General features: G+C 41.3%; 1 protein-coding gene across 5 annotated transcripts in view; it reads right to left on the reverse strand.

The window, feature by feature from the left end:
• ep300a (EP300 lysine acetyltransferase a) overlaps positions 1–15,685 on the reverse strand; it is a 30,817-nt gene extending 15,132 nt beyond the window's left edge. For 2 of the 5 annotated variants that reach the window (XM_085170147.1, XM_085170144.1), the window contains exons 1-15: positions 15,143–15,685; positions 12,084–12,751; positions 10,799–10,978; positions 9,934–10,252; positions 9,541–9,654; positions 8,898–9,137; positions 8,408–8,513; positions 8,162–8,284; positions 7,595–7,712; positions 7,171–7,312; positions 6,975–7,046; positions 6,526–6,611; positions 6,112–6,261; positions 852–1,343; positions 3–423 (exon numbers count right to left, since the gene is read on the reverse strand). In XM_085170147.1, the coding sequence (XP_085026273.1) occupies positions 3–423; positions 852–1,343; positions 6,112–6,261; positions 6,526–6,611; positions 6,975–7,046; positions 7,171–7,312; positions 7,595–7,712; positions 8,162–8,284; positions 8,408–8,513; positions 8,898–9,137; positions 9,541–9,654; positions 9,934–10,252; positions 10,799–10,978; positions 12,084–12,751; positions 15,143–15,236 (3,325 nt within the window). In that variant the 5' untranslated portion in view covers positions 15,237–15,685. Of the gene's footprint in view, positions 1–2; positions 424–851; positions 1,344–6,111; positions 6,262–6,525; positions 6,612–6,974; positions 7,047–7,170; positions 7,313–7,594; positions 7,713–8,161; positions 8,285–8,407; positions 8,514–8,897; positions 9,138–9,534; positions 9,655–9,933; positions 10,253–10,798; positions 10,979–12,083; positions 12,752–15,142 lie in introns of all 5 variants that reach the window. The other 3 variants (XM_085170145.1, XM_085170143.1, XM_085170146.1) reach the window with 2 other exon arrangements.
• Between the last annotated feature and the right edge of the window lie 1,536 nt (positions 15,686–17,221).

Genomic DNA, 17,221 nt, shown 5'->3' on the forward strand with positions numbered 1-17,221 from the left:
ACTCTTCTTTTTCACTGGGGCCTGCGACACGACTGCCTCCGAGTTCTCCTCTTCATCTTTCACCTCTTTCTTCACCTCTTTCTTCACCTCCGGTTTTCTGTCTTCCGTCTTTACTCCTGACCCCTGTGTTGTAGTCGACGTTTCCATAGGAACTCCTTTACCGCCTTCTCCAGAACACTCTTCTTTTTTAAGTTCGGATTTCACAGGTTTTTCCTCCATTTTGAGGTTGCCGAGTTTCCCTCCTTTGGAGCAGCTCCCGGCATCGCTCTCGTCCTCCTCATCCTGATGTTTGACCTCCATCTTCGTGTCCACATTGGTGGCTGAAGTGTCTGACGCCGGTTGCTGGGACGAGGTGTCTAGACTGCTGACAGAAGCTGGGGTCGGGGCCTGACTGTCGGCTGGGAACGAGCCCTTCTGGGATAACTGAAGAGAGATGCACAAATTAGATGCATACAAGTAGTAAATATGCAAGTGATGCACGACAGGGGAACATGCAAGTAAAACTGAACAAACTGCTCATAGTTTGGTGTTGCATTAACAGAAAGGGCAATGCGACATCGCTTAATCCTTCTGGCAGTTGCTTGGAGCATCAAATCTGTAAAGAACTTTGATGAACTGTGTAAATTTACCTTTGAGGCAAAGCATGCCCACAGCAAATCACTGATATCATGATGATGATCTGATTCAGATATTTGTGCTATTATTTATAAAGTATTTTCTCTTTAAAGTATTTTATTGTTGTCTAAAACTTTTCAAACTTAAAACACCTGATTTAAAAAAAATTTTTTTTTCAAAGTTTCTAACTCAAGAATTAAAAATAAATGCCAGTTTTTAAAAAAAGGGACACTGACCGGAGTACGTGGCAGCTGACTGCCATGTGGTGTTGAACTGGAGGCCATTCCAGGATGAGATGGAGTGGTTGAACCAGCAGGCCCCATGTGTTGCTGCTGGAGGGGCTTGTTGGAGCCAGGACCCTGACCAAGCTGGTTCTGCTGAGGAGCTGGGGGTGGCACCAAATGTGATGCATTAGGGGTGTGTGGTTGTGGCGTCTGCGACCCAGCAAGCCTGGGGGGCGTCTGGTGGGGAGTAGGTGATCGGCTGTGAGCAGGAGAGGGTGAGCTGCCACGCATGGCCCCCAAATGAGGGTTGGAGTTGGGTTGCTGGTTTGTGTTAGATGGAGTCATTGATGAGGCAGGGGCTCCGACAGCTGAGTTGGGACCTCCACCACCCACGCTTTGAGGCCCCATTGGCCCTACTGGAGGGACCCCACTGGGAGTGCCAGCTGAACCCGGCTGTGCTAGAGGACTCGCAACTGAGAGGGGGGGAGGAGTGCCCATCTGCGTCTGACGACAGAGGTAGAGTTGGTTAAGAGACAGAAAATGTTGTTCTTTGGGTAACCTAAGAATGTATGTAATGAGATCACATCAGGATCCTTTATATTCTATCCATGTTTCTTAACATCACGCTATAGGGAAATTGTAACAATACTGCCCGAGGATGGCAAGAATGAATAGGTTACTCATCTTCTACGTTTACATTTTACCGCATAAAGTTTTATATTAACCCAGAATATTGCAGTTCTATCTGATGATCCAGGAATTAAATTTTAGTTTGCTACATTTTAAATGTGGATTCACCAATCCGGTTTATATATCTGCCAGTACAGAGTATTAGTGCTTATGTTACTTTAAAGTTACAGTGTGCATAAATTTCACTGTTAGATGTCAGTAGACTGGATTGCAGATTTGAGTTAACACCCCCTCGAATTCAAGTGCACTAGCTACAGTGGCTCCTTCAGGTAAAACATGTTTAAATTAGCCAAGAGATCAAAAACAATAAAAACGCCCACTCACTATGACTTTACACTTCATGTCTCATTGATGCTGAGATGAATTAATGAGGGCAAGTTGAACTGCTGATAAGCGCTGCTGTTTTAGCATCTGTTAGCTGGCTTTAGATCCACTCAAAAGACAGTTTCACTAACATTCTTGGACTCAATTACTTGACAGTCCACATTAGCTGTCACAATGTTAGCGTATAACCAGCTGTCGACGTTGTTTAGCTGGCTCCTTGTCAGCTGTTCTGAGATGGGAGGGTCATGTGTCTAATCTGCTGACATTAATTACTGTGACGATATCTGGAATAAATAAGCATGTTTATGCATGTTTTCCTGTGTCAGAGACCTGACTTCAGTTCAGGAGATGAAGCTTAAGATGTTAAGAAAGAAGATAACATTTTGTGAAGATATCAGTGGCATTTTCGTTCCTTTGTTGGTGAAGGTTATGTCTTACAACTGGAGAAAGCCTTTGTATGAAAATACATATCTAGTGTCTTCTCCTTCAGAAAAAAATTTAAATCAGAGGTGGGCGGTATAAACTGTATATGATATAAATAAACGATATAAACGATATAAATTTGGCCAACGGTAGAGATTTTGACTATACCATTCTACCGCGATAGCGCATGTTGATGGTGTCATCAATCTGCACCTGTTTTGAATTGAAAGCATTGCAGCAGCTGCAAACAACATCATCTGCAAATTATGCCAACAGTAATAGCAAAGAGACGAAGCACTTTTGGAATATGGTAAATGGCCTGTATTTATATAGCGCTTTACTAGTCCCTAAGGACCCCAAAGCGCTTTACATATCCAGTCATCCACCCATTCACACACACATTCACACACTGGTGATGGCAAGCTACATTGTAGCCACAGCCACCCTGGGGCGCACTGACAGAGGCGAGGCTGCCGGACACTGGCGCCACCGGGCCCTCTGACCACCACCAGTAGGCAACAGGTGAAGTGTCTTGCCCAAGGACACAACGACCGAGACTGTCCAAGCCGGAGCTCGAACCGGCAACCTTCCGGTTACAAGGCGAACTCCCAACTCTTGAGCCACGATCGCCCCTGGGGAAAGCCAAAAACTGAGCTTCCTCCACTTCCGTACCATTGATTCATTAATGCTGAATTCTCTTGCAACTGTTCTATTCCCGTGTTGTTGCAGTATATTAATGACTATCCTTGTATTGTGGATGGATTATCTCAGTTGTTCTCCTGACTGAAGTTTGGTCCGTTTATAGCATCCTGCCATGTGATTGCATTTGTCCCTGACCACCAGAATCCCTCACGTTAACTTTTAATAAGTGGAAAAGTGTTAGCGTTCATCCTTCAGCTTCACTGTGCGAATATTATGCTAACATAGCTGTTTTGCTAGCGATCACGTAGCACATCATTATATAACAGCTAGTCCAACTTCAGTAACCCTACAAACGTCACTGCTGTTTAGTTTTCTGTCTTCATTTATGTTGGAAGTGATAGCAGAGCAGTACGTTTTGATTTTTTCAGAAATCTCTCAGTCAGAACATGCTATATCATGTTTAGGTGGAAACTAGCGAGCTGACTTCCTGCTAACTTCTAACTCCGTTGAATTTATTCAATTCTGTTTTCATGGATGCCTGGATGTTAAACTTAATTGTTACACCTGGTAGAGCAGCAACGCTGATCATTTTATTAATGATGAAAGAATTTAGACAGTTTTTAACTCTCAGTGATGTCACAGTGGGACCTGAAGCAGACGGCGTTTTGGACCCAGATTACTCCAAAAGGCTCCTGACTACGGCAGCCGTAATGCTCCGGCAATCCATCAAGCGGTGCGCCTTCATAGCTTATCAAAGTTGTACTAAAACATTTTTTGACAGATTTCTGCGCGCTGTGTACCACATAAAATCTGTTTGAGGTCAGTAAGCACAACCAAAATTCATACATAAGGCGCACTGTCGATTTTTGAGAAAATTAAAGGATTTTAAGTGTGCCTTATAGCATGTAAAATACGTTATACAGAAGAAAAGAATATATCGTGATATATATCGTTACCACACATGCTTCAAACTATACCGTGATACGGATTTTAGGCCATATCGCCCAGCCCTAATTTAAATGCCCCTCCGACATGACTTGTTCTTGTACTACTTGTTCTTTTCTCATCTACCTTTGACATACTACGTATGTGGCTGGTCTCTAGCCAATCGTGACACATGATTAGTCGGAAGCAAGATGTCCTTCTAGCCACTGCATTCAAATATGGTAGGGAAATATGACGGCTTCTACAAACCAGTGGGCACTCCTATGTATTTTTTAATGCATTAATATATAGTTTACGAAAATCAATTAGTTGTAAGACATAATTACACATTAATTAATGTATATTTAGATTACTCATTTTCCCACTAGCATCTACTTCAATCGGGTCGGCTTGACGCAACTCGAGGCAGCACGACTCGTTTTCCATAACATTCAAGTACCACCAAATGCGTGTAGGGTCATTTAGGAACATGGTCAAATGTCCTGTGCTGTCATTTATATGCAACACAAACACCAAAACAAAGGTGGATGTAATGGCAATGGTATACCTGCTCTTGGTTTGTGACTTTTCGTCAGACTCGGGGACAACAGTGTTGTTTCTGTGCAGCCATTTCCCTCCATGCCAGTTTTCAAAATTGGCAGTTTTCATTTTAATAAAGGAGACGCTCTCACGACTCATCGAGTGTCACTGACTAGTCAATCGGTAGTATGCAGTCTGTTGCCATGACATTTTTGGTTTGCCTTGGAACCCACAGTCGAGTAGCTACTAAAAAGTACCTGGTACCAGGTACTATGACCTAATGGAAAACCCTAAAAACCATGTTGAGGCGTGCAAAGCTGACCCGTGCAAAGCTGACCCGAGTTCTAGTTACAGAAGCTTCAGAGGTATATCCCTCAAAGCTAAATGCAAGAAAGTTGCATGAAATAGTTTTCAACCATAGGAAATTTGAGTGTCTTCATAGTTTCACTTTTAAGATGCACTAGTGTTTGTAAACTGCAGGAAAAACAAAATTAAATACTGTTGTGCACAATTACCAAAAAAAAACACAAAAAAAACAAAACAAAAAAAAAACACAATGTGCATCAAATTAACTATTTCCAATAGTGCAATTTAATTTATATGCATTCCAGAAACCGCACATAAAAACAAAGTAAAAACACCAGTAAACATTTGAAAGGCCATGTAGAGTAAAAACTATGTTTCCTATTAAAAATTACGTCACTTCCAGTTTTTGCAAGTAATGGCGGACATGCGATAGTTAGCACTGACGTTTAGTCCAACGTAGGAAGTGCTATGAAGATCGGCAAAGCGTGTTTCTGGATTATAATGTTTTTGTCATTGCCAGCGCTTTTTACGCGATTTTTGCAAAGCCATTTGTGGAAGGAAACCATGACCTGGGACAATCTGAATGCATGTTATGTAAGTACAACTCATCCAGTTTCATATGCAAAAAAACCCCCAAAAAAACATTATTGCGCTATCTTATGTGGTTTCAATTCTACTGGGATTTAAAAATGGTGCCTGCTCCGGTGGGCTTAAAAATTACACTTTCACCTCAACGTGAACATCATTAGGTTACTTTATACTGTTATTATTTACACTCGCACTAATTTCGCCTTCCCTTGACTCACAGCAAGTGCACACACATATACACACCTCTCATGTAGAGTGGAGCTAGCAAGAGACAATTGAAGTCAATATTAATCAAATTGGCGACAACACTTTTATTACTCTAAGTACAGCAAAAGCTTCCCAACAACCAAGAGAGAAATAAACACAGACGCAGGGAAAGGATTGTTGGAGCTTTTCAATCATGTCAACTCACTTGACCACAGTATGTGGTTGAGTAAAATGTACAGGCCTCTTCCTGTTAGCTTCCTCTAAGCTATATGTACTTCTACTGGTATATGACAGAATAACACAGAACAACATAGAAATGAACCAAGTTACAACTGGAAATATATCTGATCCAAAGGGTTGGTGCATCCCTAGATTTACATGTATAACTAATGGTTAGTGTAGTGTGTAATTACAGAACACGATGACCTGCACAGTACTCTTTACAATTCTCCTCCTCACACCCAACACATTAACAACAGAGTTTATATTTGAGTTGGAGGGGGAAAAAATGAAAGAGAAAAGAAAAGAAGAAAGGAAGGACTGTCCTTATTAAAGACCTAAATATGAATTGCTACAGGTACAATCGGGGTTTCTAAGCAACATCAAAAAGAAGTGCGAGCCCTCTTACCTGCACCATACCTCCTGGTCCCCCAGGTGGTGTCATCCCAGACTGAGCTCCAACTCCAGGTCCTGAGCCAGGAAATTGTCCCTGGGACATATACGGGGCTGGCAGCTGGTTAACATTGGGCTGCCCCACCCTGGGTCCAACCATTCCCATCTGAAGTTTTTAAATAAAAAAAAAAAATAAATAAAAAAAAAAAAAAGAGCACTGGTCTTCAAAAAAACCAAACAACTTTATATTTTCTTAGAAGTTTGTTATAAAATAAAAAAAATTAACAGCTACTCATTTTATTTGCCCCGCTCTTTAAACTGTGTCCTTCTACAATAACATTATCATGAAAGTATTCAGTTAGGGAATTCTTTATTGTGTGGCAAAAACAATAAATAAATAAATAATATCTGAAACACTGTGTGTACTCACCTGGTTGCCAGATGGTCCCAAGGGTAGAGGAGGTGTTGACCTCTGGCCCATAGACTGTATTCCCATTTGGTTAAACTGATTCATACCTGACAAAACACAGAATTTGTGATATACAACATAAACATATTTTACATGGATTTTATTTTTCAAAGTAATCAACACTCGGGGGGGCTGTGTCAACATGAGGGCAAAGACACTCAACTCTAAAGCCTTCGTCATCAGAGTGAGCACGACAGCAGATATTAGAGACGTGCAGCTACTCCAGCTGTCTATGTCCACAGCGGAGATTAATCACGGCATTACACTCAGCCCATTTGGCTCCAAGTTAACATTTGGTAAAACATAAATAAAAAATAAATAGAAAATAAATAAATGAATAAAAAAATAAAAATCAGTGTAAGCTTCAATGCCACCATAAAATGATGTGCCTGCAACTACAGATGTTTTACCTGGGCCTTGCGTTCTGTTCATCTGATTTGGTCCTGCTGGTCGCACCATTACCGGGTCAGTTAGGGGACCGTCTGTAAAGATAGGGCAGGAGAAGGAGGAAGTTAAACTGCTATGTGTTCACCAAGCATGAGCAGAAGACTTTGAACAAACACTAAAACATTTCATTTCTTCCCTGCCCCCAACAGGTTCACTCACTTGGAGGCAGCCCAGTAGGGGGCTGTCCCATGCCAGCAGGTCCAATGTTCACACCTTGCTTCTGTAGTCGGGTCCTCCTCTTCTCTTCCAATTCCTTCTGGATCTTGTAGATCTTCTCTGCCAGCAAATGATAATACTCAGCCTGTCAAAAGAGAACAAGAGAGTAAGGACATTAGAAAACAAGAATTTGAACACAGAAAGGACACAAAAATATAAATTCTTTTGAAAATTATAGAAGTATTTTGAAACTCAAGTAATACCAAATCTGTGGCTCTCTTTCATCTTGGGGAAAAAGACAAGTTAAAAAAAGACAAGGGTTCACCTGCTGCTATAAATTTAATGAACAAGTAATGACAGCACAATGACTGACATGGATACTGAAACGCCGACACCACTGATTTCTCAAGTGGAAAGAGCAACTTACTCTGCTGTTAGCCGATTCATACATGTCACCCTCAACTTTTCGGGCATAAGCCACCAGGTTCTCCATTCGACGGTCCTTGAGGGCAGCGGGATCTGGAGTCGGAAAGATGGCCTGAACACTGTGGAGGGACAAGTAAAGAGGAGGACAGAAAACAGGATGAAGGAAAAAAATGGTGAAAATTGTGTAGTTTTTAACTACAGCGCGGACAGAGGTATGTGTCTGAGATGAACATGACATGGATATCCAGTCTCGATGGCATCATTCAGATCCCAGAAAAAAAGGAAGAAAAAAAACTTGATGAAACCAAGCAGATAATCCTCCATCTATTTCTGAAACATTCACCATATTTAATATGATAATCCACCAGTATGTTTTCTATTTATGACTACAGAAATACATGACACCTAAATTTTTATATCCAGGCAGATGAATGGAACTTAAAAAAAACCAAAAAAAACAAGGCCCCCCCCCCTTTTTTTTTTATGTATTCGCACAGCAATGCTAATTGTGATCCTATGTGCAGTCCAAAACTAAATAAATAATGCAGCTTTTCTCTTTAATACTTACAGCTTGTGTACCAAATGATTTCGTAGATCCTGTGTGATGTCCTCATGCCAGCTTTTCCTCATGCCTGTGGCGGAGGGAGGGGCTGCTGTGGGCATGGAACCGACCCCACCAGCATCATTCAGGCTAGAAAAGACCGAGTGAATCCTTTAAATGGCTTCATAAAATAAATGTCCTAAACTCATGTAGAACTGACCAAATCTTTAAAAAAATAAATAAATACAATACAGCCTTTGTGTTTGTTCTTACCCCTGGTTGTTCATATTAAGATGCATCATTGTATCTTGCAGCAGACTAGCTTGCTGGCTCTGAGGGGAAGCACCCACACCTCCATTCACTCCCATAGGATTCACACCTACACCGCATAGAAAAGAAAGGAAATTATATATGTTTATTCTCAGTGTCATCCTAACAATAGGACACAATGGACAAGCTTTTGCCTGGACATGTTTTTCAACATGTCCAGGGGTTAGGATTAGCTACATAGCATGGAACATATTCTTGAGATGATTATTTTTCTTGGAGACATCTGACAAACAATTTTATATAGCTATCTTCATAGCTCCCACCAGCAATAAACAGCTTTTGAAAAGCCACTTTAAGTATACAATTCACTCATTCTGAAAGCTGAAGGTCCTAACCGCTTGCGGGCATTGAAAAAAAGAAATGCTTAGCATTAAGCTGTAAAAGAGCAGACAATTCAGACAATGTCTTTTTACTGAAAATAAACTAAACTCACCCATTGGGTTCAGAGGCCTCACACCAGCCTGCCCTTGAAGGCCTTGGTTGGGCATGTTAGGCTGGGAAGTCTGAGCCTGGATTTGGTTCCCTTGGTAGGTGAGACCCAGAGCAGCATAGGCCCTTTCTATAGAGCTGGGATCAATCTGGCTCGGCTGATTGAGATTGGGAGCACTTGGTTGGCTACCAGGGATTGTACCAAGTGAGCTGCCTAGTCCTGTAGCAGCCCCTGCAAGTAGAGCTGTAAGAACACAAAAAACAAAGGTTATGAATAAATAAAATCAGCTTGGAATTTAAAAAAAAAAAAAAAATCATTTACTGAATACTTATACAAAATTCAGCAAAAATTATTCTATTTTGGTGCTATAATATAATACTGACTAGTATATTCAAAACAACGCTGTCATTTCAAACCCAGTACAAAATCATACTTACATTATCAGCATTAGAACGTTAACCCCTAATTTCCTTCGGGATTAATAAAGTATTCTGATTCTGAACATCAAACTTTGTCATTATTAATATATTTACACAATATAAATGTGTAAATATATTAATAATGATAACAGCACAGTATCTAAAAAATTTATCCAATGGTATGAAGTAAGGTATATTCTTTTGTTTGGTCGGATACAGACACTCACACTGCGTGTTCCTCTTGTCCCCAGCATTCTTCAGCGGCAGGCAGACAGGACAATCATGTCGCGTGCAATTCTTCCAGTGGGAGATGATCTGCCTCGATGATGCACAGTGAGCAACTGTTGGTCAACGAGGCAAAACAGATATGGAATCAGGAGTTGGGAAATGGAGGTGTATTAGAGAAGGAGGGGGGGAGGGGGGCTGTTTTTTTTTCTTTTTTCTAGTACTACTCTCAAAAATCAGATAGCATAATAAAATTAAGCTTCATGTGCTTAAGCACTAAACCATTTTAATAGGTGAGATATACTTTCATTACGAGGAACGTTGCCATCTTGACAGCTACAGAAGGGATTATTTTATCCAGTGTTTCCAGGAGGATGCAGCATCCTTCTACTTACCCTGACAGGACTTCCCAGCCTGGCAGTGAGTCATATGGTTGAGGACATTCTTCATAGTCCGGCAGTGGGGCAGGTTGCACTGCCAGACTTCACCATTGGCCTGCTCCCGCCGCTGGCACTTGTGTGCATGTAGCAGGAGTACCAGTTGCTGCTGGATTAGCTTGCGTTTTTCAGGGTCGGCTGTGGGCGGTGCTCCAGCTGCAGCGGATGCTGCAGAAACCTGGGTACCAACTGCTTGAGCGCCCGGCACCATCCCGGGGGCTCCTCCCACAGGTGCACCTGTGGGACCACCCACACCTGTCTGTGACTGCTGTGTGCCCTGGAAAGAAAGTGGGCGACAACAAGACAAGGTGAGACGGAGGAAATAAGAGAAAAGAAACAGAATAAAGAGAAGGCAGAAGATTAGAGGGAGCAAAAATGGAAGAGGAGGTGGAGGATGAAATAAAAGGATGGTGTTTACAGCAATACTAGAGTACTGAGTGCTCAAGTCAAATGACAGGACATGAAGAGGTAATCTAGTTTCTGATTGTGTTGGGAGATTAAATGATAGATTTGACAGATATCTGTATTGTCTGACTCTTTCACATCAATTTTTGCTAAACGCTCACAACCAGTATGATGGAGAACTAAAATATTTTAAACATGCAAGTTGTTTGTTTTGGGTTTTTTTAAATGAAGATCTTCTGATTCACTGATACAATTTGATAAAAAATAAAATAACAGAAAACATTTTCATCATTACTGGCTATCAACCAGCATCAGTATCTGGTACTGTCCTAGAGTTTATAGTAATCTACTAATTCATAACACGGATCAGAATACAACTTATTTATTGGAAACATTCTCTTGATCATCTCTTCCTTACCATGGCGCCCATTCCTTGCATGGGCTGGTTCTTCTTGTCCACATTGAACTGGGCCATGCTATTAGCCATAGAACCTTTGTTCTGGAGCTGAGGGCCCAGCCCTGCGCCTCCCAGACCTTGATTTCCTTGACTTCCATATGGGCCTCCAAAGGGCCCCCCTGGATTCCCCATCATCCCCATCTAGCAAATGAAAATACAAGTTATTTTAATTTTTGTCAATAATGAAGACAAGGATAAAACAAGACTTAAAATTATTCTATGCCTTCTTTTTGTTAAACTGCATGTCACTGATATGAGGATGCCTTGAGCATCTGAGCTCTATACATGCCAGCACATTATGCTCTTATTTTACCAAATAATCTTATAGTGTAATCAAGTCTCAAGAACCCAAGTCTCAGTTGTTAAATAAACTGGATTTGTGGATATTTCCTCAAACCATGAACTTCATAAGACCGAAAGTTAAAAAGGAGCAACTAAGTCAATGAAATCTCACAGTAGTGGAGATAGAACATGTTTTAACCACATCATTAGAATACGACCTGAAACAAACGAAAACAGCAATTCACAGTAGGAGAGAATGCAACAGCAATTCTGATGCGATTCTCTTTTCTCCCTCCACACTGAGGAGGCCAACACAAGCTCATCTGAGTTTTTTCTTTAACCTATTCCTAACCAGGAATCCCACTCATTGCATTTGATTGGGTAAAAAACAACCATCAGTAGCTCTACCACAGTGAATCGTCTTCATCACCAGTACCTGCAGCTACAACATTTTACCATCACTCCTGTGGGACTGTCAATCACACAGATGGACTCAAAAAAACAAACCCAAGTGCACTACTTACGTTTGTTAAAATAAACAAATACAACCATGAACCTTTAACCATCTGAGAACAAACTGAAGTCCGCAGCAAAGAAGAAGAAATTCTAAGAAATAAAAACAGGATTTGAGAATTTCTTGTGCACCTAAACATTATGTCTTAACTGTCTTTAAGTGTCTCTAAATAGAACTTCGTTAACAATGAAAAAACGCCTTTCATAATTATACATCTATGCCTGCTTAAATTCTTAAGTTTTGAAATTGTAAGGCTGAAGAAAATTCAGTCTTATTTAGAAAATTACCTCACAGATGAACAAATTACTATTAAGGCAAATAAGACTAAGTGTGTGCAAGGCTTAATTTCCACTATTTTGCATTTGCAAGCTTCTTGCAAATATAGATTTTTTTTCCTTTAAAAAAAAAAAAAAATAAAATCTATAAGTCTGTAACTGAAGCACTGCCTACCTTGTTCATTGCTCCAGGCTGCTGGCCTCTTATCCCAGCCTGGCCCCCAGCTCCCGGCTGCTGTAGGGTCTCAGCCAAAAGGTTGCTGCCACCGACCATCCCCTGATTGCCAAAGCCCATCCTTGGAGAGCCATTAATCACCTGGTTCCCAATCATGCCTGGCTGCTGCTGTCCATTACTGCCTTTCTGTTGTGCTCCCATCAGGGTTCTGATCATTCCACCTGCAGCACTCTGCTGCTGCATCATGTTGGCCTGCTGCTGAGGGGAAAGGTGTTGTCCTTGGCCCATCATCTGCTGAGGCCCCTGACCAGGGGACGCCTTCATGTTCGCTAAGTGCTGCCCCATGGCAGCGGGGCCTCCTGGGCTACCCATGGCTCCTTGGTGCCCCGGCTGAGTTGAGGGTGTTGCCCCTGCACGCAAAAGCTCTGACAGCTGTTTATGCTTGGCCACTGCATCCTGCCCTCCACCAACTCCCCCAGGACCATGACCAAGCCCAAGACCCAATCCTCCTGCCCCTCCACCACCGCCTCCAGGACCCAACAATGCTGGTCCTCCTCCTAGAGTGGTGTGCAGCTGGTTAGGGTCCCCGCCATTGACCAGACCTGGTTCATTGGAGCTGATGAGCTCATCTGGGAGGTCGTGCTCCAATTCAAAAAGAGATCCGAAATCTGAAATGAAGAAAGGCAAGTTCAGGAAGGCAAAAAAAGCAGAGAAAGAGCGAGGAGGAGGACAACAGGGACCACAGCTATGTTAAGCTGGTATAATCCATCATATTTAAGCATGACCAAGTGAAAATGTGATCACTTGCTTGACATCAAAAATTGATGAAAGCTGATCATGCATGACCAGTTTTCTCACATCAGAAATTTAAAACATACTACCCAATGCAACAACACTGAGCACCGAACCAGTAAATGATTTAGAGGTGGGCAACATGACAAACTTATATGATGAATAAAATAAAAACAGTGTTGTCCAAGCATTTTTCCCTCCATATGACATGACCAAAAGTGTGATCAGCTGTGACACGAGTAGGACGATATTCATTTGACACACTATGCATCTTGTGAGTCTAACACATTTTGTAAAAGAGAAAATGGCATGACAAAGTATAGCAGCTAACCAACAATGACCAACAATGCTGAATGAAGCAAAGCGAGGGACAATAATAACCACCACTTATAGTCAAGAGAGAGAAAAAAAATCTGTAGTATCTACTGTACTATCTACTATCTGCAGAGACAGATAAGTTTTTAGTGGCATGCTTTGTATCCAAGCAAAAACAGTAAACCAACAGTGTGATGTGTGATTTAAAACTAACCTTACTACCCAAGTTTAAAGAAAGAGTCTCTGATCAGTAAAGACATTCAAAGTGTTGCACAGACAGGCTGACAAATGGACTATTTCATCAAAGTAAGGCCACAAAAATTGGTAACACAGGGACAGGGGATAAATTCTTTCTAGTGCGAACAGCAATCCAAGCTTTAGCAGGCTATATTCCGTTCAGTCAAACACAATTTTTATGCTACACATTACCAAGTAATGTGTAACATACACATTACAATCAGTTAGGTATCTGACACATTACAAAGAAATGTGGCAGTCAGCAATTAAACATAACTAAGTTAAACATAAATTCACTGCAGTTCACAAACATTTGAAACATGCTTTTATTCTGTCCACACTTAACTTTTTCCCCTCAGGAAGCAGAAGTATTAGACAAATAATTACTTAACCCTTATTTAAAATACAAATGCAACGGGTTCACTGGTTCAGTGCTATAACATTTGAGTAACAGGTTTTTTTGTTTGTTTGTTTGTTTGTTTTAAGTATTGCATTGCTGTAAATGTTAAAGTTTGGGTTTTGGGAGCTATCTGAACTAACTAAGGTATTTAGGTAGCACCTTTACTATTTCTTGTTGTTTTGTAGACCAAATGCTTTTTCAAATAGACCTACCATCCATGAAAATAATCTGCAGTTCAATTAATGCTACGATTTAAAGACAACTGGAGACATCAACGGGAAGCATCTTTCGGCAACAACCACACTTCATGGCAGTGACACGAAGAATAATTTTGAGTGCAGTTAATTACATCCTCAGATCGTGTTTATCTTTTGGCAGTAATGCGTCTGTCATCAATATATACTTTGCAAGGTGACGGAAATGTGTGCAGTGCCTGACTAATTTAACTGTAATGGTATCTCTTATTGCCGAGCAGGCGGGCAGAGACGCAGCTGGCTTTGGTGTAACGACTGAGTGAATGTCTAAGTGATGAAATCTGGGTGAATATTTCGTGCGTGTAGTAGTATTCGGTCACTAACTGGGCTTTCTGGTTAGCAGCTCGGTGGTTAGGCATGGCGCTGTGTCCATGCTCCACCGTTTCGTTCTCGGGCCACTATTCCAGCTGCTGCCACACGCCATCCACACACACACGCAGGAAAAAAAAACGTACCAACAATGGCAGTTTGAGCTTAACAATCAGTCGGACCCGTGGGCCTAAATTTAGCTCTCACCAGGCTAGCAGCACCACCGTCTGCAACCTCTGTCTTCGCTAACATCATTAACGATGGCTTACGGTAGTTAAGAAAGGGTCCGAGTTATGATGGGGCAAAACAAGGTTGTTTTAAACCCTAGCAGCCTAAAAACTCGAGTACAGAATAGCAGTACGTATACATGGCTGTCAATTTAAGACAACTCTATGACACCAAGAAACTTCATCGTAAGTTTGACTGGCAATGGGGTTACAAACAGCCCGGCTAAAGTAGTCATTAGACACGGGACCGTCAGGACAGGATCCGCGTTCAAGTGGACTAGCCTAGCGCTAGCTGAATGGCTAGTAGCTACCTCCGGCTAAAATGGCTGTTAGCATGCGAGCTAGACGGGGAGCGTTTCTTCACGTACACACACTCACTACTAGCACGCTAACATTAGCAAGCTACGACAAAAACAGAAGCGTAATCCCGCGTTTCCCTCCTCTTTTAAGTAACCACGAGCCGTTCAAAAACAAAAAACTCAACGAATAACACCAAACCAAATTACAACCTGAGCCAGTACTTACCGTTTCCATCGCTGGCGGACGCGGAAAGTGCCGGAGAGGAGAGTTTAGGCCTCTTGGCTGAAGGCGGGCCAGAGTCCAGAACGTTCTCGGCCATATTTTTTCGAAATAAAAATATATAAAGTATCCACAATTGCAGTCGTTTTCACACCTTTAGAACCTCATTCCTTTCCGTTTCCAATATTGCGACTTTTCCCCCTCCTTTTGGGGGACTAAGAGGGGGAAAGTCACGGGTACGAATTACTCCTCTTTCCCTGGGTTCGCCTCTCGATTTCAGCCTCGGCGTATATCAACCCCCCTCCCTCCCTCGTCAGATTTTTTGTTCTTTATAAATTTCTGCCAGCGGAGGAGGAGGGGGTCCGTGAAAGTAGAGGGAGACACACGCATCGGCTTCCCTCTAAACTTACAGAGCCTCTTCCGATGTAAATAAACTATCCCCTGCTACCTCTCCCATGATCGCATCCGTCATTTCAGCTTCCTTTCCAGCGGAGTCTGGATGAAGATAATGTCGGGCAGAAAAGCCTCGTTTGCCTGCGAAGTGACGGTGGTGCTGCTGGTGGCAGCGGGTGAGGATGCGGGGATGCAAATTAAAAAAATAAAACTGAAAATATTCAAGTGCAATGGTTGACAAAATATAATGCGTATTATCTATGCATATAAAGACCCAAAAACCCTCAAAGTTCGTTATGATTCATCTATGCAGCAAGATGAACGTGATCTTCTGTTTCTGAGGTTTATAGTTGCAAAGATTCATTTTGAACTGTGTTAAAGAAGGGGAACTTATGTTTTAAAACATTTTGTAAGTGGAAGCTTTAAAGAACAAAATAGTGCAATAACTTGGAATTTAGCAGACAGTTGATTCATGAACCTTAAACTCTGTATTCTGTGGAAAGGTTTGGCTGAGCCTGATTATTTTCTAATTTTAATACATAATGTTTTATTTATAGCTAAACTTTCAGTGAGACACCACAAAAATTTGTAATCTTCCCAAGATGATGGTGCAACTCTGCAGGGTTGCTCCAAAGCCAGTTTCACTGAGAAAAGCATTAAAAGCTTGTCACCAGACTCTCCACTTCAGGCCAGGTAAACTGTCCAAAACCAATCTACAGGTTCTTTCTTTTCAGTAACATTTATAAATATGTCACTGAAAAGAAAGAACCTGTTTGAACAGTGATTGTTTTAACATGTTAGTTTCCAGTCCCCCTGGTGTTTCCCCTCAAACTTCTCTCTGTGTAAAAGTATTCAAAGATGTAAAACTGCACAAAATTTACTGTCTAACATTTGCAATATGTTTATGAGCATGTTCCATTAAATCTGTACAGTAATGGTACACACATGCAATGAGTTTAATCAAAGGTCACTTTATTTAGTTACTGCTCCATTATATCCAACAATGTGAATTTTCACATGTGTTTCTGAAACACAGAATCAGTTTACTTTTATAAATTACATGATCTGTGCTAGAATAACTTACTGTTAGCTGCTGGTAAAGGTTTTACAGCTTGATCTGGAGTAAAGATGAACACACTAAAGAAATGCCCTTTTTAAACTTATTTAATCTGGGCCTTTTGGTGATGCATTCTCTAACAAGTATTTCAGCATATACTGATTCTTTAAGTTTTTCATTACAACAATCAATCAATCACCTCTCAAGCAATACTTTATACAATGCTGTGCTCTTCCAGAGAATACAGTGGCTTGCAAAAGTATTTGGCCCCCTTGAACTTTTCCACATTTTGTCACATTACAGCCACAAACGTGAATCAATTTTATTGGAATTCCACGTGAAAGACCAATACAAAGTGGTGTACACGTGAGAAGTGGAACAAAAATCATACATGATTCCAAACATTTTTTTACAAATAAATAACTGCAAAGTGGGGTGTGCGTAATTATTCAGCCCCCTGAGTCAATACTTTGTAGAACCACCTTCTGCTGCAATTACAGCTGCCAATCTTTTAGGGTATGTCTCTACCAGCTTTGCACATCTAGAGACTGAAATCCTTGCCCATTCTTTGCAAAACAGCTCCAGCTCAGTCATATTAGATGGACAGCGTTTGTGAACAGCAGTTTTCAGATCTT

The sequence above is a fragment of the Neolamprologus multifasciatus genome, chromosome 8 (genome assembly GCF_963576455.1).
Source record: "Neolamprologus multifasciatus chromosome 8, fNeoMul1.2, whole genome shotgun sequence".
Lineage (NCBI taxonomy): Eukaryota > Metazoa > Chordata > Actinopteri > Cichliformes > Cichlidae > Neolamprologus > Neolamprologus multifasciatus.